General features: G+C 47.0%; 1 protein-coding gene across 2 annotated transcripts in view; it reads right to left on the bottom strand.

The window, feature by feature from the left end:
- DAAM1 (dishevelled associated activator of morphogenesis 1) overlaps window positions 1-24,217 on the bottom strand; it is a 170,703-nt gene that overhangs the window by 26,470 nt on the left and 120,016 nt on the right. For both annotated transcript variants that reach the window (XM_019550908.1, XM_019550909.1), the window contains exons 4-15: window positions 20,326-20,397; window positions 14,439-14,533; window positions 10,679-11,012; window positions 10,031-10,141; window positions 9,834-9,937; window positions 9,090-9,156; window positions 7,978-8,095; window positions 6,665-6,803; window positions 5,907-5,965; window positions 4,417-4,604; window positions 3,246-3,548; window positions 2,891-2,998 (exon numbers count right to left, since the gene is read on the bottom strand). In XM_019550908.1, the coding sequence (XP_019406453.1) occupies window positions 2,891-2,998; window positions 3,246-3,548; window positions 4,417-4,604; window positions 5,907-5,965; window positions 6,665-6,803; window positions 7,978-8,095; window positions 9,090-9,156; window positions 9,834-9,937; window positions 10,031-10,141; window positions 10,679-11,012; window positions 14,439-14,533; window positions 20,326-20,397 (1,698 nt within the window). The remainder of the gene's footprint in view (window positions 1-2,890; window positions 2,999-3,245; window positions 3,549-4,416; window positions 4,605-5,906; window positions 5,966-6,664; window positions 6,804-7,977; window positions 8,096-9,089; window positions 9,157-9,833; window positions 9,938-10,030; window positions 10,142-10,678; window positions 11,013-14,438; window positions 14,534-20,325; window positions 20,398-24,217) is intronic.

The raw sequence follows: 24,217 nt of genomic DNA, 5'->3' as shown, positions 1-24,217 counted from the left end.
AGAAGTGGTTCTTTTTTTCCCAGGCATTTGAAAGGGAGCGAGAACTGTTAGCAGGGAGAAGGGTGTCAAGTTCCTGGTGGGCATATACCGAACTGTCTAGCTTGATGGTAGGGAACTGTACACATCGGGTACGTTTGGAACAAAATCCCAATATCCCCACTTTCCACCCTGTGCCTTGGGCAAAATAACCATCCCCTCCTATTCTACCTAGCTATTAGCCAAAATGTACCATCATCTATTTGCCAGCACGGTAGCTTGAAAGCAACGCTGTCTGAGAATCTGGGCCCCCAAACAAAAATAAATTCTCCAAAATCCAATGTGCATCCTGAGATGCATTTAGTGTTTGGGGATAAAACTTCTCTCCAACTGAAAACTTCTCCTTGAGCTACTAGAAAACTGAAAAGCTAAGAACACTGAATTTTACCCAATCCACTGATCAAGCAGAGGGGCCAGGCCAGAAGCAGAACCTTGGTCCAAATGGTGAATAATCATATTGCTTCTACTAGCTCTTCTATGGCAATCAATGCCTTTAAAACAATTTCCTTTCATGTTGCTAATAAATTAACTGGAATTCAGGGCAGCTGGAGCTGTCAGATCAAGGGAGTGAGGGACGCACTACGCTGGGTTATGAAATAATTATTTGTATTCACAGGTGCTTCTGTAAGTCATGAGTTACCGTCCCCCCAAGGTTGACAGGGCTGTATGATTTCCCAGCACACAATGCTCCCCTCGCATGCGTCAGAGGACAGCATGCAGGCATCATGAGGAAGGCTGCACGTCTGCAGTGAATGCCGGCATGCTGCGTGAAACCACTGCTCTGCTCTCAGCCATCGCCACCGAGTCCCTGCAGCGAGGTGTCGGGGCGCGGAGGAGGAGGTAAGGAACACCACTCTGCATTCCTGACTTCCCTCCCACCTTGGCTCTGCGGGCATCTCTTCTCAGTGTTTTGCCCAATGGCAACAAATTCCTCACTCACCCGAAGACTTGCTCTGAGGAATCGCTAACCTAATTCTCTGACAGCTGCTTCTGATTCTAGCTCTGCTCCAGTACTCTACACTGGAGGTGGCAAATATCTGGCCCATGGAGACCATCAGCCAGCCAGCCCTTGGTGCTGACCCACGTGTTGCATATGGCATCCACCTTGGCTGCGGTCTGAGACCTGCAAACAGTGCCCCCCCCCCAGCCCACTCTGCAGTAGGTGCCACATGCAGTGCGAGCCCCAGACTGGCTAGACTGGGCACTGTGTGCGTCCTGTATTAGCTGAAGCAAGAGCTGAATGCACGGGATCTGGAATGGGGAATCTGTGGGGCCATTCATCTGGCCTGTGGACTGGCCCTGTACAGCTCCTCCGGCTTGTGACCAGACGAACTTGACACCCCTGCTGTACGTTTCAATCTTTGCAGTAAGAAACTTGCCTATTCAGGCTGGGCAATGCTTACATTACTCCAGGGGGTACATTTCTACACCAAGGCTCAGAAGGGCTGGAGGGTTGTGGTTTGCTGCTGGCATCTCCCAGCCAGATGTTAGGAATATTTACTTCTACGGCTCTTTGGTCCACGTGCATTTGCTCTCTCCTGTTGGACACGCTCCCTAACTGGGCCACCTCCGCCGGTTACAAACAGTTGCTTAATTGGAGGTTTTTGTCTTGTCCATGGTTTTCAGCCCAGAGTACTCAGAACATTCCCTGGATCCTGGCCCAACAGCCACTGCCCCTGATACCCCCCCTGGGACTTCATCCGCCATGACTTTCAGCTGAGAGGCCGCTAACAATAATCTCCTGTCTGATCTACTGCACATAAATGAGTCATGCAAACAAACAGGAGGCCATGGCACCCATCTGCACAATCAGCTCTCTCATCCCTGCTTCCCTCTCCCTCCCATTCGATTGTTCTCACCTTCAGACGCGCTCTTTGCAGCTATCTGACAAGTGCATGCCTGTAGTCTAGCCGTGCCTTTCCAAAGCAACAGGAGAAAGCCAGTGTTGCAGTCACCGACTCCCAAGACATGCTCCCACCACCCTGCCTTGTTAGCTAATGCTTGACTTTTGCCCTGCTCTAATCTGGGCAGATATCACTACCTTGATTAGCTCTAGGAAGAGATTAAGCTTGCACCTTTGGTAAGGAGTTTAGTGGTGGGGTCCCAGCAACACCCTTTTGTACTCACAACTAGCAGAGCACACCCACCACTTATTGCATACAAAGTTCACCAGCATTAGCGTTAAAAATGCCCTTGAGGTCCATTGCTTCGGACATTTTTGCACCTTCTGCTCTTTGCCTATTCGTGACCTTGACTGAGAAATGCAGGTGCATACATTAGGGTTTACTCTTAAACATTTTCCTAAATTGGGCTCAATTTAGAAACAAAATTGAGATGATTCAAAGCTGAGGTTCATTTACAGCCTCATTTTTTTTGGTTTGAGAGTCACATTTTTCTTGTGATAAAAATAAAAAGAGCTCCCACATGAGGTAGATGTGGCTAAAACTGAAGCCTTTGTTGGCAAGAAATGGACATAAATTCTCAGGCCAATATATAGAAACGAAGCAGTTGCTCCTAAAAAAGGATCCAAAAGCATGACTCAATTGTAGCCACATCTGGGGATTATTTTCGGCCACTCCTAGTAATTTCTTCTGTGATCCATCTTCATTATGGGCATGCGCTTACCCCGAAACACAGGCTTGTCAGGTGCATATGTGGTGTAATGAGATCGTAACAAGGAGCTAATCAGCGCATCAGAGGAGCATGCACATGAGAGTGAGAACTGACCAAACTGACCTGACAAGTTAATAGGGCATTAGCACAAAACGATGATAAAATATATCATTTCAAGATCACGTCTGCTCCAAAGCAATTTAATAGCCTGTGTGACTCGCACGCAGGACAAGCCCATTACCTGCTGTCTTTGGTAAGCAGAGAACGTTCGTTCCAGGTCTTCCAGATCTAGGACTTTAAACACTTTTGCATCATCAATGTCGGTCCACATTGTCCCCGCCAACTTGTTCTGAAACACAGCAGCAGCACTGAATGCGACTTGGCTTTATTTCACTTCTGATAAACACTCACCCACTAACATTCGCATATCACTCGTCCCCACCACCCTGTGTCCACCCCCCGCGCAGAGGTTAAGTGATGGAACAAGCCTGTTCCTTCCTTCCTGTGAAAATGGGATCGTTAAGCTCTCCGAGTCATTCTCTTTTGATAGTAAAGAATGCAAGGGAGCACGACTGACACCCGTTATAGACACTTACCTCGGGCAGCTTAGACCAGTTGAAGGATTTCAGGGCGTTTGTTGGCTGAGGAATGTTTTTTTTCTTGAGGGCCAAGCCCAGCGGAGCCCCTGGAGGTGGGGTTATCCCTCCGAGGGGAGGGGGACCAGGCGGAGGGGGTGGACCACCAGGAGGAGGAGGAGGGGGAGGGGGGAGAATACCACCAGGCAGAGGGGGTGGGGGAGGTGGGGGAAGCAGGGACCCGGGAGCCAAAGGCGGTGAGGGGCCACCAGGAGCTCCAGGGGGTAGAGATGGCCCTCCTGGAACAGCAGCGCAGATGGCTCTCTGAAAGAGAAGAGATGGCGCCATCACAAAAGCAGTCCATTCAAAGCCTTTTTACAGCATGGCTTAGCTCACAGGCCAGTCGCTTCGGGTTCCTCTTGCTATGGTACACACCTCGGCCCCAGTATTAACTCATTCATCAAGGACCAGTTCGAGATGTGTTGAGTTTACAAGGCAGAAGCTGAGGACACTGTGCCCGTATGGCTGCCGTCATCTTGGAAAAGACTGCAGAGTGGGCTGGAGGCCTCCACAGTGGAAAGGCCAAGTCTCTGCAGCTTGAGCTCTTAGCTGCCTGAATCCACCGTGACCTACCATTTCAGTGGGGGCCATCGCGGTGGCTGACACCAGAGACGACACCGGGGAACCTCCTGGTCCCAAGCATGGGTGTGCAGGTTGCGAATGGCCCAGGCCAATAGTTCGGTGCTGCAATAGTTTCACACCTTCCGGATCAGTGAGTCCCCTCAAACTTTGCTGGCCCACAGGCCACCGTACTAAGTGAACCACTGTGGGCAACATCAGGTTTTGAGAGTGTCCTGCAAGCAGCATGTGTCCCATGACCTATGGGTTGGGGACTGCTGGACTAACACCAGGAAGTTTTCTGTGGGAAAGACTCTTGTGTAGCCCACATAGGACATACTCAAGGGACAAGGTGGTATCAGCATTATGAGGCCAGATCCATTGCTAGGTAAAAACTGCCCCATACCTGGCAAACTACAACTCAGATTTCGTAGCAACACAAGTCAGGCCTTTCCCACACAACAAGGGAACAAGGCGGTGTCATGTGCAGAATTTGTCATCTGTTTTCTCAGTTTACTGCAACAAGGAAATCTGGTATTTAACCATAAATGGGAAAAGTGCAGGCAGCCCTCACCCGGTTGAGCTCGTGGAGCTGTGCTGTGAGGTCTGCCACCTGTTGCTTGACTTGCTTGTGCTCTGTCGACTCTTTTTCAAGTTTCTCTTTCATCTTGTTTAAGGTCAGCATCATCTCCTCCTTCTCCTGGGCCTTGGCATCGCACTCTCGTTCCTTTTTCTCCAACTTCTGCTGAAGCTCGTAGTGTTCTGAAAACACCCCCCAGATTTCATTAAATCAGCCAGACTCCCCTTCCTGACGGTGAACTGAATACGGACTCAGGAGTATAAAACCCATTATTCCCAAAGGAAAACAGGACCAACTCTGATCCATTACTTCCTACCTTTTACACAAAGGGCATTTACCTATCATTAAACAGCACAGTCAGGACTTGGTGCTACATTTATTGCGACTTCCAGAAGTGCCTCATGCAAAAGAAATTTGCAAATGCACTTTAAAACGCATGTGCATGCACACATGCATGTACACACACTGAAATCCTTGGCCTACTGGTATGCAGGGCAAAATTCCTACTAACTTCCATTATTATTATACCCCTACCATCTTTAAGGGAAGCAGTTTTGGACAGGACAGAAGTCCCTGAATCTCTCAGCCCCTGGTGTGTGCTTCCATGGCAATATTTGAGGTTTTTCTGATTGATGCTGTCGCCTAGGGTTTTCCTGACTTGGCTTCGGCTCAGATTCAATGAACTTAAGCAGGAACTTGCGTGCCTTTCAAGTCAGTGGGATTTAAGCACAAGCTTAAGTGTTTTTTTATAAATCAAAATAAGTTCCCCTGTTGGGCCCACATGTCTCATGGCTACCCATCCCATTCAGTCTGCTGTAAATAGTCTAACACCCAGCGTAGCAAGAACGAGCTTTTTTCCTCCTTTCAAATTCCCGTGGAAAGATATAATGAGCATTTTGGGCTAATCTCTAACTATGAGGACTATGGATGATGTGCAGTTTTAGCTTAAACTGATACATAACTTTTACAGATCAAATCAGCAAACTCAATTCCGGGGGGGCAGTGTGTGCATGCGTGCACATATGCATGAGACCTCATTACATTCAAGACACGATTAACTGGTTAATCACATCTTAAGTTATGTCCTGGTTTCACGTTCAATCAATTAATGGCCTGATAAAATGATGAATAAGCCAGAAAGTTATTATACAAAATGTGTATTGTCTCATTGAATTGTGGCCAGTGCTCCCGGCTGGAGGAGCACACGGAGCCCCCTCAAGGCTCCTCTGCTCTTCAGAGGCTAGGAGCACCCATCACCTAAATGAAGCTCCCAGCCGGAGAAGCGCTGGGAGCCAACCTTGCCGCTTGCTGGTGCAGAGGGAGCTCAGCATCACGATCCCAGGGTCTCCCTGACAGCTTTAAGTTAACATCTGTTGGGTGCCTGTGTGTGTGTACAGTTATATCATCTATTCAGCCTACAATATAATGCATTACATTTAAATATAAATTTGTATTTATCTAATTTGTACTTTTCTATCATTTACCTTTTCGCATTTTTTCTGCTTGCTCTTTCCACTGCTTAACTTCATTTTCATTAACTAGCCTGAAAAAAGACCAGACGAGTAAGTTTATAAAACAATCCTTCCAAAGTAAATGCAAGGTTCCAGGCTACAGCTGGAGGGAAAAGCCCTTGCATAACATTTGTGACTATTTGTTCACAGGCAAACCCTGAATTGGATGTGTTGGTATTTATAACTTCTGTTATTTGTTTCCATGAATATTCATGCTAGCTAATTTTTTTTACATGCAAAGTCTCTACATGGCTAGCTTGACAACTCTGTGGAGTTTTCAGTTAATCAGGAAGCTGAAACAACATGTGATTTTGTTGACTGACTCGCTGTAGAAATGCAAATGATGAATAAGGAAAACTGGACAGAAGCACTCATGGGCCATTTGTAAATTAACATTGGTTCAAATGTGTAATTCACTGAATACATTCAAAGAAATCCCTAAAAGTCCAAGTCTGTTCCAGATCATTTAAAAGCAGTTCCCCTAGAAGGCGTCATCCTTATCTACTTAAGGCAATTGAGAGCAGGAGACTGAAACATCAGTAGCAGCTTACTTTGAAATTCCTGAATACTAAGATATTTAAAGGAAAAATAGTAAAGGCAGATAGCTGGTTAAAGCTGTCTTGGAGTGTGTGAATTAATCCAGATAGCACCTGCAGATTGCAACAGTAATATGTTACATTAGGATGACAACTGCATCCAAGCACAATTCATACAGGAAGATGAGGTCTTACATTCGGACGACGTTTTTAATATTAAAGTTCTCCAAGGGAGTGGCGTCGGGGTCCTGCCCTTTGTCACTCTGTATGACAATTTGCTGTACAATCCTATCAAGCAGTAGCCAGTACTGGACAGTGTTACCACTTCTTTTATCTAAGTAGAAAAGAGGGAAGAGAAAGAAATGAAAAAAAAATAAACATGCTTTCAGAAGTTACTTTTTCAACTCAAAATATACATCTATACAGGCATGGGTTCATATTAATACGTTTATAGCGGCCTAGAAGCCTTATCTCAGACATGGCATGATGCTGGGTGCGGTACACAGATGTTGAGAGCCTCTCATGAAGGCCTTAAAAATGAATAGGAAAGACATACTTGCAAAGCAACTTGTCTGAAATCATCCTGTTGTTCACTAGCAGAGACAGAACTATAACCCAGGCTTCTTCCCAAGTTTCCTCCTCAGCTAGACCCTATAGCCTTCTTTCCCAGCTACCTATAGTTTGGTATTTAATGTTAGCAAATTAAAAAGAGACCTGTACTGTGATGTGCACTGGCAATAGCTATTACATTGCTCCATAGTACGGCTGGAAAGGACTTCACAAGGTCATCTAGATCAACCCGCTGCTCAAGGCAGATCAGCCCTGATTAAACCATCCCACCCAAGGGTCTCTCTAACCTGCTCATGAAAACTTCGAAGGATGGAGATTCCACAATTTCTCTACGTAGCCTGCCCCAATGCTTGCTCCCTTTTATAGCCAGAAAGTTCCTTCTAATTTCCAACTTAAATTTCCCCTTGATGCCATTGCTCTTAGTCCTGTTCCTTTTAGCCACAGAGAAAAACCCATCTCCATCCACTCTGTAATTGCCCTTCAGGTATTTGGAGACTGTTATCAAACCGTCCCTTAGTTTTCCCTTCTCTAGACTAAGGCTTAGTTCTTTCGGCCCTTCCTCATAAATCTGGCCTCCAAGGCCCTGGATCATTTTTGTCACTCTGCACTGGACCCTTTCTAAACTGCCCACATCCTTTCTGAAGCTCAGGGCCACAAACTGGACATACTGTAGGTGAGCATCATCAGTGCTGAACTGAGGAGTAGAATCACTTCCCTCAATTTGCAAGTGATGCTCCTGTTGATACAATCCAGCATACTGTTGGGGGTTTTTTGTATTTTGGGGCAACAAGACCATGCTGTTGGCTCAAATTCAGCTTATGGTCTGCTGTAACCCTTAGGTCCAGCTGCAGGAGAAAAAAATTGGGAGCTTTCATGACAGAGCAGAAATAAAAAGCCACCCTCCTCCAGAAAGACTATAAGAGGCAGAGCCTGCTTACAAGGCATTTGGAGACAGTGGTGAAGGATAGACATAAAGTGCGGGTATGCTTCTGTGTGAGTCAGCCTCTTTCTCGTAAGTTCAAACATCTGAGTTGCACTTTTGGTATCTATGTGAACCTGTGAGAAACAGAGAAATCAGGGTTGAAGGGAAGATGGGAGACTCCTGGCCCTCTCTGACATTTTCACAGATCAACAAGCAGAAGTGAGAGAGAACCTAATCCAGGCAGCTCAGCATTACAGCTTTGCAGAACCACTCCCGCAGGGACGTAATGAATGCAGCAAACAATAATATGATCATTCACACCACGATCTAGCCTAGGATCTTGGCGTTGTGTTGACCCTACATCCTTTGGTTGATGGGCCCACGTAAGGGACTCTAATGCTCATGGAGCTGGCCTCCAAATACCTCGGCTTGATTGGACACTATTATTGATCCAACATGCACCACAGTAAAAGAAAATGGAGCACGAAGTAAATGATATGATTTGTGCACAAGGTATCTGTAATGGACTCAGGGACCAAACTCCGATTTCTTGAGCCTTAGCTCAGCATCCGAAGGACAAGACGATACCCTTACTTGCAGGGGCACAAAGCTGTTGCATGCTCATCTTGATCTTAAGTAAGGATGCAAGAATGATCCCCCTTTGTTTTAACAGAAGAGTGGGCAAAAGAGTTAAGTGACTAGCTAAACAGGCATAGGCAACTGTACTTTTTAGCTGCTTTAAAAGGGGAGGGAGAAGATGAAGAGTTGCTGGTCTGGAGAGCGTATCAGGCATTGCAATAAGTATTTATTTGTACGATCCTGCGGTAATACAAATTTGCCAAATCACCTGAACTTGGACCTGGAATGCAAAGGGTTAAGGTTGCAGCAGGTCTGCTACACCATAGAACTGTGAATAATTAACAGCTTAAACCATTATGGTTTGACAATCGTTACTGTGTCTAAGCCCCACATCAGACAAACAGTAGTAGTACAGCAAGGTACTAAATTCAGATTTCCTGTCTCCCAGATTTAACCAACAGCAATCCCACATCCTTTCCCACAAAGAAGCACCTTAAGGGCACACCTATTTTCAGTGCGAACAATTGAATTAATGGTCAGTGATCGTACCAGTTCAAATCTTTTGGCAAATTCCAGTTCATCTTCATTTCTAAGCATTTCAAAAAAATCTAAATGCCTGGAGAGAAGAAACAAAAAATATATATTAGGCATATTAGAATGAACAAAGCAGTCAAATGATATGAAAGCATGTGACAGTATCTCTAGAAACGATTTTCTAGAGATGATGGGTCAAATCTACAGGACATTTAGGCAAGTTAAATAATTAGAGCAAGAAACTTAGAGTTATAAGAAGGGCACTTAGCTATCGCATTTGATATGGCAACAATATCATTGATAATCATGCTCTCTCTCTGACACAGTCTTTGGGGAAAAAAAGGATAGGAGGAGGAAAAGCAGCACTTGGCAAATAGTGGCAATGCACATGTGATTTGTCAACACTACCCAAATCCTAGTTAAATCCTAATATTAGGGTGAATTGAGAACAGGGTGGTAGAAAAACCTTGTTTTTGCCCAGTTGGCAGATAGGTGAAGAGCACCAAGACATCCGAGAAAGGTAAGCTCATTGCATACAAGGCAATAGGCAAGATACTGCTGTCCCACACAAAGCAAAGGCCCCATTCAAGTCAACTTTCACCCACTGTTTTGAACAATTTGGGATTTGCTTAGAGGAGCCCGAGACACAGAATATGGATTTCTCTCTGAGTGCTAGGAAGCAAGTCTGAAAAATGGGGACATTAGAAAATCGGATGCATGTAGTAAATTAGCTGCAAGTTCCCTTCCAGCATGACTCACCTGTCTAGCGTTGAATTTTCATGCTCCCTTAGTTTATCGATAACGGGCTGAATTCCCAGCATTAGAAACTCGTATCGGAGATGGAGTCTGAAATCCAGGCTTTCCTGAAAAGAGAAGCTGGCGGATGAACCCTGCAAGTCGTTTTCCCACGCGAGCTTCGCGTGTCCCGTTGCCCCAAGAAGCCCCCTGCAACCTACCACGCCTGCCCCTTGGCTCAGGACTGCATTAATGAAGGACATGATAGCTGTCTTCAGGCTCACTTCATCCCGATACCTTCCCGTACTTTTATCCAAGTCATTGATCAGGGTCTATCAAATACATGACATTGAACCACAGGCTGGAAAAAAAGATCCTCTGAACAAATTACCAAACATAGGCAAAAACTAAGGTTTTCTTCCCCCTGTGAGTTTTCTGAAGAGAGTAAATCTGTTGATATTCACTGGAAATCATCTCACAGGGCCAGGCAGGATTTTAAAGCTCCTAGATTGTGCCTAATTTTTGCTGGGCAAGTCAGAGAAGAACCAGCAGGGAGCTCCTGCTCTGGTTCCTTGGCCAGCTTGTGCCAGGCCTGCAGCAGGAGCCACTGAGGGCTGCTCTACCTTGGGCTGTCTGGCTGCCATCCCCAGAAGGCCACTCTGGTGGGAAATGACCTGGGTGCTTTGTGCACTGGCCACACCAACTCTCCAAACACCCTCTAAAAAGAGGGTGAGGGAAACGAGGCAGAGGAGATGACCCTGATCAACTTGGGGGATGTGTCTGGTTTCCAACTAGGCAGCACAGAGGCAGGGAGCCATCCCTTCGACACTGACATCTAGGAGCGTGGGGCTGAGATGTCGGCCACGTACCTGAAAGCGAGTCCTTTCGCTGGCGTATTTCTGGTAGTGCAGCATGGCCTCCAGTACCTTTTTGTGGCCCCCGGGAACCAGGCACACAGCGCCCATGATTTCCAGCACTGCCACCTTCGTCTTAATGTTCTCCGTGCTCAGACTCTGAGCGATTACATTGATACTCTCCGAGTGGGCCAGGACGTGGGCCCGCCCCAGAGAGTTGTTCATCAGTGCTTTTATGCATCCAATGAGCGAGGTATGTATACGAGACTCGGCGGTCTCATAGTCCATGCTTTTTAGGAAGTTTAGGATACACGACAAGCCATCCAGGTCGATGAATCTGGTTACAAACCTGTCAGAAAGAGGATCGCTTTAAACCCCACAGAAAGAATCCCCTGTGCAGCACGAGGCTGGTTGTTTCTCCTGTCCCCCTGTTACATTGAAAGCTCCAAGTATTTTTCTGCAACAGATTAAATAGCAAAGCTGTCATAAGCTTTCTCTAGTTCAGAGCAAGTGTGTCCAAGGGTTAAACACAGGAGAAATCAACCAAGCCCATTCACAGTTGTTACTGGACTGCATTTCCTTGGTGATGGGGCTAGCGCCGAAATTTGTCCCAGTGCACCTCTGCCACGTCTAAGGCATGGGCACATGAATAGTAACCATGAAGTTTACGAGGGCACGGATTTGCAGCAAATCAGTTACTCCCCTATACCCACCTGTGTGTAGGAAAGCAAGCCTCAGTGCAAATGCGGTAAGCTCCGGTAGTTTTAATTTACTGTGGGTAAGAGCATGCACACCAGCAGTTAGCTCAGAGCAGATGCTGGATTGTAAGGCCTCACTCTTACTGCTGTGGCTAGTAAAGCAACCAAAACTCTGGCGTGCATCCATAGATGCTTCTCAAGCAAATCGCAGGACATCATTCTCCCCTTGTACTCGGCCTTGGTGAGGCTGCAGCTGGAGTACTGCGTCCAGTTTTGGGCTCCACAATTCAAAAAGGATGTGGAGAAGCTTAAGAGAGTCCAGAGGAGAGCCACGTGCATGATCAGAGGTCAGGAAAACAGATCTTACGATGACAGGCTGAGAGCCATGGGACTCTTTAGCCTGGAAAAGCGCAGGCTCAGGGATGATCTGATGGCCACCTATAAGTTTATCAGGGCTGACCACCAGGATCTGGGGGAGCGTTTGTTCACCAGAGTGCCCCAAGGGATGACGAGGTCAAACGGTCACAAACTCCTGCAAGACCGTTTCAGGCTGGACATAAGGAAGAATTTCTTTACTGTCCGAGCCCCCAAGGTCTGGAACAGTCTGCCAGCGGAGGCGGTGCAAGCACCTACATTGAACACCTTCAAGAGTAAATTGGATGCTAATGTTGCTGGGATCCTATGACCCCAGCTGACTTCCTACCCTTTGGGCGGGGGGCTGGACTCGATGATCTCCCGAGGTCCCTTCCAGCCTGAATGTCTATGAAATCTATGAAAACCTGGCAGGAACATGTTGCTAAATCAGCAAAAGATGGGGCAATGCATCTACACCAGCAGGATGTACCCTTGTGTAGCTATCTTGGTACGAAACTCTCCCTGAGCCCCCACCTACCATACTTTACTTCCCAAGCAGTCAGCTAGGACCAGGCCCACGTCAGACTAAAAGGGACCCCTGAGTGACTGAACCCGGCTTCCTCCTATCACGGGTAACCACCTCATCTAATCCCATTGCAATCGAGCTCTGACTGAAAAGGAGATTTTGTCCCCATGACTCCTGCTGTTCCAGAAGCTAATTCCTCTAAGCATTAGAAATCTTCTAAATTTCTCGAGCTCACAATTATTCACAGCTAATTTATACATATTTGTTACCATCCCAACCTTGTTCTTTGTCTTAAGCAGCTATATTTCCCTGGCATTTACTGCCAGCGTTTTTTTAGAAAATAAGCCTATCCCGGGTCTTAATTTTGCTGGACTAAAGCCGAGCTCTCCTAGTCTGCTCTTGTAAGACAGGCTCATTCTCCTATGCATTCCAGCAGCCCTCTCTAAACCCCTCCAGAGTGAATTTATCTCTCTCTAACATGGGTAACAGATGAGCCGACACCAGTGCCTAGTACAATGGCAATAATACCACCCTATCTGTACTGGAAACACCTTGTCTAATATATTAGGATTGCATTTGCCGTTATAGCTGCTTCTCCCTGGGGGCTCATTGACATTTTATAATCAGCTCCAACAATCTTGGCTTTCTTCTCCTCTTTCTCTGCTATTTGTTTCACAGTTATTTTCTAAATAGAAGATTAAAGATTTTATCTAAGACAAGTTATAAATACACAACTAACAAGTAACACGGAACAAGGCCCGATGGGGATTCACTTGATTGAGAAGGTCACATACGCCCTGCATTATTTGATGACATTTATATTTGTGCAAGACACATGCCTAGTGCCAGATGGACTAGATTCACTGCGTCCGTGTAGAAGGATACCTGCTGAGCTGGTGAATGCAAGAAAAGCATCCTAGCGCTCTCTTTGTCTTATGGCAAAAGAATGGCAGAGGTAGCAGGGGGCCATCCACTAAGGGGTTAATTGAAATTGCAGCCAAGACTACTTCAAGTACTTGCTAAAACTTCACCTAAAGCCCCTGGCAAAAGTAACACTCATTTTAGTGAGTGCAGAAGAAGGTGTCCTGGAGGATAATACTTTCAAGAGCACCTACATCCAATCGCCATTCCAGATGATTTAAGTTTCTATGGCATTAAGGTCGTTTTGAAAATTTTACACCAAATCAGCATCTAGGCTGGGGTTTTCCGAGGCAACAAAAGAGTGCTGTTCCTGAATCTCCCTGCATTTCAAATGGAGTTGGATATCTGCCTGAGAGACCACTAAAAGTCCCACCTACGGGCAATACATTCAACTCCATTTGTTCCACGACGTACATTTTTAACAGGTGAAATTTTTAGTGAATCCACAAACACTAGCAGCACTTTGAAGCTGACCAAAAGTGTTCTCATGGAAACAGGCTGATTTCAAGAATGTGTTTAAGAAAAAAAATATCAGGATTTGTTTCAATGAGGCTGTGTCTTTATCCTAAATATCACATCGAAGGCTTTGTTTCGCAAACCGCCGCTTCATTTCAGAGGTAATTTCCTGTTACAGTAGTAGCCAGGCAGTTTGCAGGGGTAGGCTGCTGGGATGCTCCAGCTGTTTGCAGTGGCTTTGGTTTCAGTGAGCGTCCCTCTTCTGATCAGCGGTGCAGCGCCATGGCAGTGCTCTTGCTGAGTGGAGACACGATGGTTTTTGCGACAGAAGCTACAGCAAACAGCTGCACGGGCTCACCCCCTTTCCTCAGCCACCTGCTGCAAAATTCACTGGTTGGAAACCAGCCAGATACGAATAAGCCGGGGTCTACTGTATGAACACCACAAAAAACTGGATGCCCGAACAAAATGGTTTAGCCTACTGGAAACAAAATCCTTCTCAATGGGACGCTGAAAGGGAGCTGTTGTTCCACCTCAGAAAGAAAATTTCAAAACCACATTATTTCCCATGACGCAGAAATTTTGCTTCCCCCACAGCTTCGCTGGACACATTCATCCCCCATTTCACCCGTGCGTTACCTGGAGGTGGGCAGCGGCCTGCGTCCGACTGAGTCCGTCGGCTGGGAGTCCCTGGCTCCCAATTGCATGCTCAGCCCTGATACCTTCTGCTTTTAAACATTCATTTTTTATTTTTAAAATGCCCATGCTGGAAAACACAGCCCAAAGCCATGACAACTTAAAGAAAAGGAAAAGGAATTGCCTCATTGGTTTTGTCCTCAGTGCGGTCTTCAGACTTTCTATGGTTTTATTTCTCTCCTCCTCATCTTCTTTTTCCAAAGCGATTAGCGATTTTCTCTGCAAGTGGAAAAAGGCAGATTTAGGAGACAGGGTTTAGCTCTTTTCCCATGCAGACCAAATACACCGGTGCTTACTCTCCTGTACAGCGCGATAGGAAGGCTAATGTTTGCCATACTCGCAGCGCTGACCAAATGGCCACGTCAGCAAGGCACAGCTAAAATCAAGATATGTGCACAATGATATTCTGGGATGAAATATTTGTGTATTGCATTCATGTCTACAGACTTTCCCAGCACAGCTTAGGGCACCAACGGGTTAGGAGTGGTGCGGACCCAGAACAAACAGCACCGACCGTGCCCTCTCCCACCGTCCTGAACACTTCTTCATAATTCTCTCCTGGTCAGGGAAGGATCATCCCTGTTTTATAGACAAGGGAACTGAAGCAGAGAGGCCAAATGAGTCACCCAGGCTCTCACTGCCGCTAGTCAGGAATAAAAGACAAATATCCCAACCCTTTTTTGTACACTGACCATGAAAACAAGCTCCCTTCTTTACCTTGCTCTGCAAAATTAGTAACTCTGTTTGCTTTTGGAGGGGAGAGGAGAGAGGCGAGCATGGGGGATGACTGCACAGCTAATGCTGACCTCCAAAAACATCACCACAAGATTGGCTTCAAAATTCAGGAACAAAACAGAGTCCCTTCTATTTGCATATTCATTTTTGAACCTCGATTATTCGTGTTTTTGAGCTTCTTTCCTCAATAACCACCAAAAACGTACTTTAAAAAAAAACCAAACCCAAAGGCAGAGGTTCTCATATGAATCACACGACTCCAGGAGCAGAGGATGAGAGGAGGAAATGGCTACCTATCAACTATCTCAAAAATTGTCATGAAAACCCTGCGAGCTTACTGACCCTGGAGCTGAACCCTAACTTTATACATAAACACACCTGAGCCTGTGTGTAGACACACACACAAATGCCTGTTTACTGTGCATGTTAAACCCCATTTCTCTCTCTTTTGCACATCGCTACTAGCAGCAGGCAGCGTGGAGGTATATCTCAGGCATGCTCAAAGCTAACAGCTCTGTCTATTTGAATGGCAATGCTGCAGACTTGCTGGCTTCTCTCCTCACCCACCTGGATTCTGTTTCCTAATAGTGGGAAATGTCCATCAGTGAAATTCTGAGCAAACAATGAACAATAAAGCAAGGAGGTGGTTTTTTGGGAGGGGAGGTTGTTTTTTTTTTTAAATGATTGCTTCCGCTAAAGCCATCTCCTTGCTGGTAATGCAACTGGACAACGGTCAGCAGAGCACTACAAAGAAGGATGCTGCCCTGAAGAAATACTTGATGAATGATGTGAATAAGCTGCCAAAAAACCCATGTGGAAGTCATGGGGGTGACACTTCATCTCCTCTGCATGGCCAAGGTGGGGTGTGCATGGCAGGATTGACGCGTTTGCAATGTCACAGCCCAGCGCCCACATCTGAAAAGTGCCAACAGGCAGTATAACCATACCAGGCTTAGGAAAGCACCTGAAAATGCTAAATCCCCAGGGCGGAGGACTCTAGCCTCTCAGACTGGCAGCAAAAGCCTTTGTGCCTTCCAGCAAATGGAGCAAAGAGGGTTTTCACCTGAGTGGAGCTGGTGGCTCTTCTAATTCTCACTGACATAAGGTGAAGCAAATGCCATGTATTGATTTTTTCTTCTTTAATAGTAATTAACAATTCCCCCTCCCCTTCCTGGCTTTCCCCCTCCACCTCTGCCCCTGCCTGAGGGCAATTCATGAGCTCAGAAGTCAAACAGGGCAACAAAGGTGGCAACAGGCCCTTCTCCCACGCCTCGCTTCCCATGTGAACAGACCCGGGTTACTCTTCGAAGTGCTGGAAACAGCAGTGGTTTGGATGCACTTCACCAATCCAACAGCCACCAAACAGGGCTGAAAGACTACCACGCCCATCGAGAGGGCAGACGGGGGCATGGCTACATCAGGCCACCCACAGAGAGGATGCCGGATAATCGGAACGGTCCTGCTCCCGTTCCAGACCCTGGGGAAGCCCCCTGCCTGGAACCGCTGCCGAGTCAACACTGAGCCCTTTTGGTGCTGCTGAGAGAAAGGAGGGGAGGGCATCCCGACAGAGCACGCGTCCAGATGTCTGCAGTCCAACAGCCGCGATCATGGCCCTGTGAACGCAGGGCATCACGGGGATGTGCCATGGCCAAATTCTGCAGCAGGTACAATTGGGGAGTGGAGGGGGGACCCCCGAAAGATAAATGCAGTCCACAGGCCATCCCTTGTGTTGCTCAGATACTGCATTTCACAGTGGGACACAGATGATGGAGGGACAGCACACAGCTGCATGATGCAAGCAGCCAGGAGAAGCTGGAGGTTTTGACAGCAAGAGAGGGACAGGCAGGGTTTGGGGAATACATGGGGAGCTCTGGAGGCTTTTAGCCCAGGAGGAGGGATACTGTCGTTTCTCCTTTCCCTCGACTAAGGATATGCGTAACTTGGACTCTTGGTCCCCCGTCCCAGCACGCAACAACAGCAGCAGTCTCTCGCTGCACCCAGTGGTGACTCTTGACTGCACCCAGAGGTGACAGGCCAGCCAGGCTGTCTGCAGGGCAGTAGTGGGTGCTGCACATTAGGTTTCAGAGTGAACATGTCATCTCTACAAATGGAGCAGGCTGTGCAGTTCAAAGCTATCGTTTCGGACCGTCCACCTGCATTTTCAGATTTCCCCAGGCCTGTTTTGCTTTGCTACCACTAGAAGAAACCCAGGGCATGTTTCCGATTCAGGACCCCTGCTCTGCCACAGGGCAAATCCTACATACAGTGTGTCCAAATGGCTGTGGAAGGGCAGAGCCCCTGGGCCCCATGTGTTCAAGTCCTACAGGAGACCTGCCCATCAGGAAGCCTGTGTACTACGTAGGACTCAGCAGCTGCTCTGGGAACAGAAACTTTCCAAGGGGAACAGGACTGGAAGGAGAAATCACATAATCAACACTCCAGATGTTTATTTGCACAGACAGATTTATATGCAGCCTTTGCCTGGGCCGGATTACAAGGATTGCAAGTCTTTAAGCCTTTTGGAGGACATGAATTCAGAGGCAGGGGACCTTGCCCGAGACCTTCCACCTCGCAGAAGGTCGTGGAGTGAAAAGGGGCTCCACAATTTGGGCTTCACCTGCTTTGAGAGCTGAAGTATTGGGTCCACCCTGGCAATAATGCAAGGCTTCCCTGAAGTGCCTGGCACTGCAGACAGCCTGCAGTGCAGCCCTGTGACTTGCTTGCAGGCTGGATCATGATGGTGGCGAAGGGGGCAACGTCACCTGCCTCGCTCCCCCCGCAAGGCCCGATTCCACTAACTATAGTGGGACCCTGGACTGAGTTTCATCCCTTGCCATGTTATAACTGTATAGGACAAGACCCATGGCTACCTTCATGTGCCATGATAGTGTAGTGACCTAGCCCAGTGACATCCCATACACTGAAATAGTTAATACTAGAGGCGCTTCCGTACCACCACGACCGACTTACCAGCCGGACACTGCTCTTCAAGCGGCTGGGCTGTATATCAGAAACCGGATCGATGTTGGCTGATACACCTCCTTAAAAATCAGCTATCGGTATTGGCCCCAAAAATCTCTTGGTGCACCCCTGGTTAATACGTTCCACATGCCTCTCCTCTTTGATCCAGGGCCTCTCGTTAAAGCCATTAAAGTGGCTGGAAACTTATTTTCGGGCCTTCAGACAAACAAATGTGGCACTTCTCCACTGCAGTTGCTTGGACAGCTGAGCAACAGCACCCAGATGTCCAACAGCTGCTTTCCTCCCTTCTCATCAATACAGCCCTGGCTTGGTCCCTGTCCTAGTAAGGGAGCATTTTCCTTTGCGAGGAACTTGGGGAGTAAGCAATGCTCCATGGTAATACAGGTGGCGGACCTGGGCCCTTGCCTGGCCTGACCTGTGTTTCTTCCTGTGCTGCCTCAGAGGTCAAGCCCTCTGCTCTGTAAGGAAGCCGTCCTGGGAGGCTTAACTTCTGCCCTGTAGTGAAGGCTGGGAGACAAGGCAAAGGAAGAAAAGCACAAGTTCAGAGCCTCAGGGCCCCAGTAAAATTAAAGAGCCACATGCCCCATTAGCGATGCCCCATTAGCAATGTCCGGAGAACTGGCAGATCAAAGGCTCTGCAGAGCTGGCAAGGCACCGGGAAGCTTTGATCACAAAGACTCTCGGTTTCTTACAGCCAGGGTGCAGGAGAGCTGACCAGAGAAAGGCCCAGCTTCTCCAGGCGAGAGGCCACGCACATGTCCACGATCCAACTCAACCATCCCCCTGACACTCCAGCTTTCCCCAACCGGCCTTCCCCTGCTCTGTCCCATCTGCCCATCACTACCTGTGACCTTGCCCTGTCTCCTAGATCTTTGGGACCAATGCTCCACCCTATGGCTACGTACCTGAGCCCAAAGATGTTTGTTTCATTATTGCAGCATGTGGAGGGAGTTTTTTTTTTTTTTTAAACATCGGAGAACCGTGATCTTTTAAAGAAACTCATAACTAAACTGCAACTCAACAAGAAATTATATAACCCACCTGGCTTATATATAACCCACCTGGCTAACATGAAACGTGGCACCTTTCAGTCTTTAAAAGGGAAATTTCTAACTAAGAAAAAAAATGCAGGGGTTAGAATAGAAATCGGAAGCCTAAAACTTAGTCAACTAGTGCTTTGACCTTCATGGCAGTGCTATAACTCTAAAACATTTGGGATTAGACGGCTAATGGTCTGAAGCACTGCGATGGTGCCAAAGTCTTTGCTTCCAAAGCATTTCTTTCAGACGAGGGCAGATGCACAATTTGCTGAGTATCAAGCAATTAGAGTGTTGCCTTGCCGGATAGTCTACCTGCCCAGATAATATACAGCAATTAAGGAAAAAACAGGAGGTGCCTGGAGAAAGATGAATGTGTTTGAAACAGAGGAGGTGGTATGGGGGTTGGGGAGAGGCAAGATGGAGAAGACGTGTGGTTTGCGAAGCAGCTATTAAAAGCTAAAGCAGCATGGTTTCCCACAGCATTCTTGCCTAGTCTGCGTTTGTCTTTCAATTTACAAGCTGTCAGGGCTCAGACCGCACCTATGTTTGAGTCTTGCAAAGGACCAGGCACAATGACAGGAATAATAACTAATAATTTTGTGTCCATAAATATCCTCTCATAAGCCGGCATGCCCAGAGAGATGCACTTATGGGCTATGCTTGGAATGCAGTGTCACATCAAATGCCAAATCCAGGCTCTCAAAGCATCTTACCATCTATAGCATCCTGGGCCCCTACATCAAGAGGACCACAACGTAGTAGAGACAGCCTGCTGGAGCCAGCGACTATAGGAGGTGTCTGTTATAAGGCAGTGACTTGCGTTGCGAGAAGAGATAAGTAAGAGGTCTGGGGGCTGTAATTTTCAAAGAAACTGAAGGGTATTAAGAACCTAACTCCTGTGTACATTTAAGCTGTTTCCTTAAAAAAAAAAAAAATGCCAGCCAGAGGAAAAAATGCCAAAGCACCGCATGCCTTTATCTGTGGAATTATGGCAGCCTCTGCACGGCCTGATAAGATAGCCAGTGTGAGCCATCCTTACTTACTCATGTTGTGTGTGGGTGCAAACGCTGTATGGAAAACGTACAATGAAGACAGAAAGTTGACTTTCAAGGGGGAGAAGAGATGGGACTTGGTATGGATTCTCTGACCCAAAACACTTTTGAGTATAAAAGTTGATTGTACCTTACCTACATTTTTCCACAACATTTAAAAAAAATACATTTATGCCAGAAAAAGATTTGTTAAAATACTTACAGCAGCCATAGAATTTAGCTGATCAATGTAAAACTCAGGCCAGCTGGTTGCTCCTTTATTTTCTTCCTGGTCCTGAAAAGAAGCACATAGGAAGAAATAGGGTTACTTTCTCATCTTCTCTGGACTGCCCCAGTATACAATGATCTCATTTATACTGGTGTAATCACCAAGCCACCAAGCTTGGTTTTCCACATTCAGAATTCACCATGCGAGACGTTCGGATACAGGCACATTACTTGGTCTACTTAATGGAGAGATCTATGCTTCGAGTTATCCCATATGCGATATATGTTACAAGGTCTGATTTTAACTAAGTGCTTCCCAATTAAATACGACTGCGGTCTAAGGTTCTTAGACGCTGTGAAATTCTAAACCCAGATTTTTCCATACTGATACTTTAAAAATGCCTCAAGTGAAAGCTTTAGAGGGGACAGCTTTGTTGCATGTGCTAAAGCTGCCTTTGGAGATTTTCTTTTTAAACAGCAAAATAGTATACATATGTAAGTCATGGATTCCATGTAGAAAGAAGCTGCCACCTACCTAAATTCATATCAGGACATTCAACAAGAACAAAAAGACACTCACTTTGGGGGTGTCGGGACTTCTCCAAAAATACTGGGGTTAATGACCTTTCCAGCTATAGCCTTTCAAGGGTTCTTGGGTCTTTCCAGACCGCAACCCCACATGCCACTATTTAGAAGCAGCCATCCTCAGATGTACTTCCAGCTCCTCAGCCCCCAGATGTGGAAGAATGGCAAAGGGAGCCTTCCAGGACCAGTTGAAAGGGACAAGTGTACAGAAATAGGCCCATAACATCCATCATTAAGCCAACTGCTGGTTCCCGCCTTTGGCTTCACAATTTAGCTGCTACACTGCATGATTTAGAGTCCATCCATCTCCCCTGTAGATGACAAGACCGCTGGTGGGGATACATCAGACATTTTCAGGCCCTTCTGTGTTCTGGTATATGAGCCTCTGGCTCTCTTTGAAGGGAGTAAACCTTTTAATGTCATCTCCTACCAAGAAAATATCTGAGAGCTGGAAGATAAAGCTATTTATGGCGTTGGAAATGTGCCCTCATGGTAACAACTTCTTGATGAAAGACACTTCCAGATTTGTTTTCTCTTCTTGAGAGCACGTTTCCCCTGCCTTGAAAGTTTACTTTTTAATCCCCATAGAAAAGGAAAACAAGACATGGATATTTTTAAATCCAAATACAGAAAATCATCATGTCGGCAAAGGGTGATGGGCAGCCTCACCTTGCTGCTGTTTACCAAAAGAAGTGGGTATTGCAGTATCTGCAGCACAGCAAGTACCACAGCACCCTTCTGGGTCTGAATGCGAGTGACACAAATAAACTGAATCAAGAACAAATGTGGACCTCCAAAGGGCAGACTGTGATGCATTAAGGGGACAGATGAGTAGTGTCAGCTGGATTGAGGAGCTCAAGGACTTGAATGCGGAGGAAACCTGAACATTTCTTTAAGCAAGAGTACTAACACATACAGGACGCAGTCTTCCAAGCAACGGATACAACTTTTAGAAAGGGATTCCAGACTGAATGGTAAAAGCAAGGCTTCTGAAGATTTGGAAGGAAAGAAGAATAAAATAAAGACATATAAGTGAATGTAAAATGGGGAGTAAATGTAAAATGGGGTATAATGTAACAAATTCACTAAAGGACGATTGCATGAGATTAACTTGATAAAATAATAATCCATTTGCTGGCTTGGTAGCGCTCATCTAGCTGGACTTCACTCGGGCATCTGAGGTAGCAATAACTTAAAGTGAAGATGAAAATCTGAAGGAGCTGTGGTAGGGCACTTGCAGCACCCGCCACTTCAAGGGCTGAGCCAAGCAGCCAGCAGGACATTTTAGATATCTGGCCGCCAATATAAACACAGCAGTTTGCTGCTGGCAGCAGGCAGTAACATTGCCTGGCTGCAAGGCTGAATGCAACACCCTAGAGGTAAGGGAGGAGCTGTAGGGGATGGTTTGGAGGCTCCTGGTCCTGGGCATGACCTAAAACTGCACCCTGCTGGGAGTGGGTGACCTGGTGAGGCTCTCAGTGGTGCGGGAGCCTCCAGGAAATCCCAGGCCAGTTACCACCCCCATGAAAGGCAGGTCGGAGCACCTTAATAACCCCAGCTCCCACAACCTGGTGGGTTACCCTGTAGAAGGACCAAGAAGGCAGACCCAATTAGAGAGGGGGCTAGAGGCTCAGAGACCTGACTTGAACTCCCTCGACTGGGCAATGCTGGGGCCAGGACCAGAAGGGTCAAAAGGGCCAGGGGGCACCGCGATGGATGCCCAGAGCTGAGGGCCTGGGGTTTCTGACTGGCCTTGGAGGTGAGGCCAGCGCCTAGGTGCCCAAAGTCCCAGGGGGACCACACCCGAGAGGAGAAATAGTTTCAGGGAGATAGGCAGCTCTGAATGAGGGTGGAGTAGTCCGCCTGAGTGGAGGGATCCAGTTGGGGTCCGGATTGGAGGATTCTGGGGCCAATGAGGTTAACATCTGTGGATGCCATCTGCGAGGCTTGCACTACAGTGTAGGGGAGGAATGGAGCCGCAGACAGTGCCTCCTTGCATCAGGGAAAGAAACAGGCAGCCTCCCGCCTAATTAATATCATAATTATAAATCATCAAGCCGTGGCAGGAAAGAAGGTGAGTGGCTGGCCCAGAAACACATCAGCCCAGAGAGAGCCCTCTGTTATAAACTGCAAGGTGGCTAAGGCATGGGCTCAAGGGATATGGCAGCAGATAGAGCTGAAAGGGGAGGAATCAGGCAGGAGGGAGGTCACTGGTGGGACTTCTCCCAAAGTCGGTCTTGGGAGCAATCTAAGTTCATATTTTCATTAAGGACTTTGCCAGCAGGACCTGAACCCAGGTCCTCTCATAACCAAACTCAAGACTCTTCCTTCTACCAAAGCACTGAATGCACAGCTGGTAGGTGCATGAAATAGGGGACACAGATCTAGGGCCAGATGAACCCTTTACTGGGTCCTAGGCAAACAAACTTGTGGACCCCTACTTTGTTTTTTTTTTAATTGTTAATTATAATATGTAAAATAAGCATACCGGGGCCCTAGACATGTGACTAGTTTGCCTATGCATTACTTTGGTCCCTACTGCCCTCTGTACAGTCAACCCTCTGTACCCCTCTCCCCCTTCCACTCATCTATCCTTGCAAATACCAGGGACTTTGCTCAGTCAGGTGGGACTGCACAAGTCACACTTGGGCAGCTGACTTCCAGATTGCTGATCTTTCCCTCCTGCAGGCAGATGTATTATTTTATTCTACAGGATTTTTCCCCATTCAGGCACGCCAATTTAAAGGATAATGTTACAGCATTCCCTCCCAACCTTCAATCTGTGCTAAATTTCAGAATCAAACCTTCTGCCCCCTGCCTCATCAAGCTATTTATACCCCCTAAAATAAGGTCTTATAATGGAACTGCTAACCCAGGCTTATTTCTGGCCTAGAGAACCAGGCTGATGTTACAGGAATGTAAGACAGCCGTATCTGCACCGAGTGCAGTTTTACAGAGAGACTGTTTGTCCAAAAAGTTAATGATCACACCTAGAAAATTGAGGTTAAAAAAAAAAAAAATTCATTTTGATGGTTGGGTAAGATAACCCTGAATGCAAGCAGGTGGGCGTGAGCTTCAAGTGCAAGCATCTCTCTAAAAATATCCACCTAGCAGCGAGTCTGCAGCCAGTGCATCAGAAACACCAGATCCCCTTGTAAGGCAGCCAAGTCTGCAAATGAACCCATTCCCCTCACTTACAAGGCTGGTGAATTCACGGTCAGCTCCCTTGTTCCCAGGGGAGAGTGGGGAGCACCAGCTGTTTCGCACGAGCAATGTGCATTACCAGAACGATCCAAGAGAGA

The sequence above is a fragment of the Crocodylus porosus genome, unplaced genomic scaffold (assembly GCF_001723895.1).
Source record: "Crocodylus porosus isolate Cpor-Errol unplaced genomic scaffold, CroPor_comp1, whole genome shotgun sequence".
Lineage (NCBI taxonomy): Eukaryota > Metazoa > Chordata > Crocodylia > Crocodylidae > Crocodylus > Crocodylus porosus.
The sequence above is the reverse complement of the archived record's forward strand: the minus strand, read 5'-3'. Positions and strand labels throughout refer to the sequence as shown.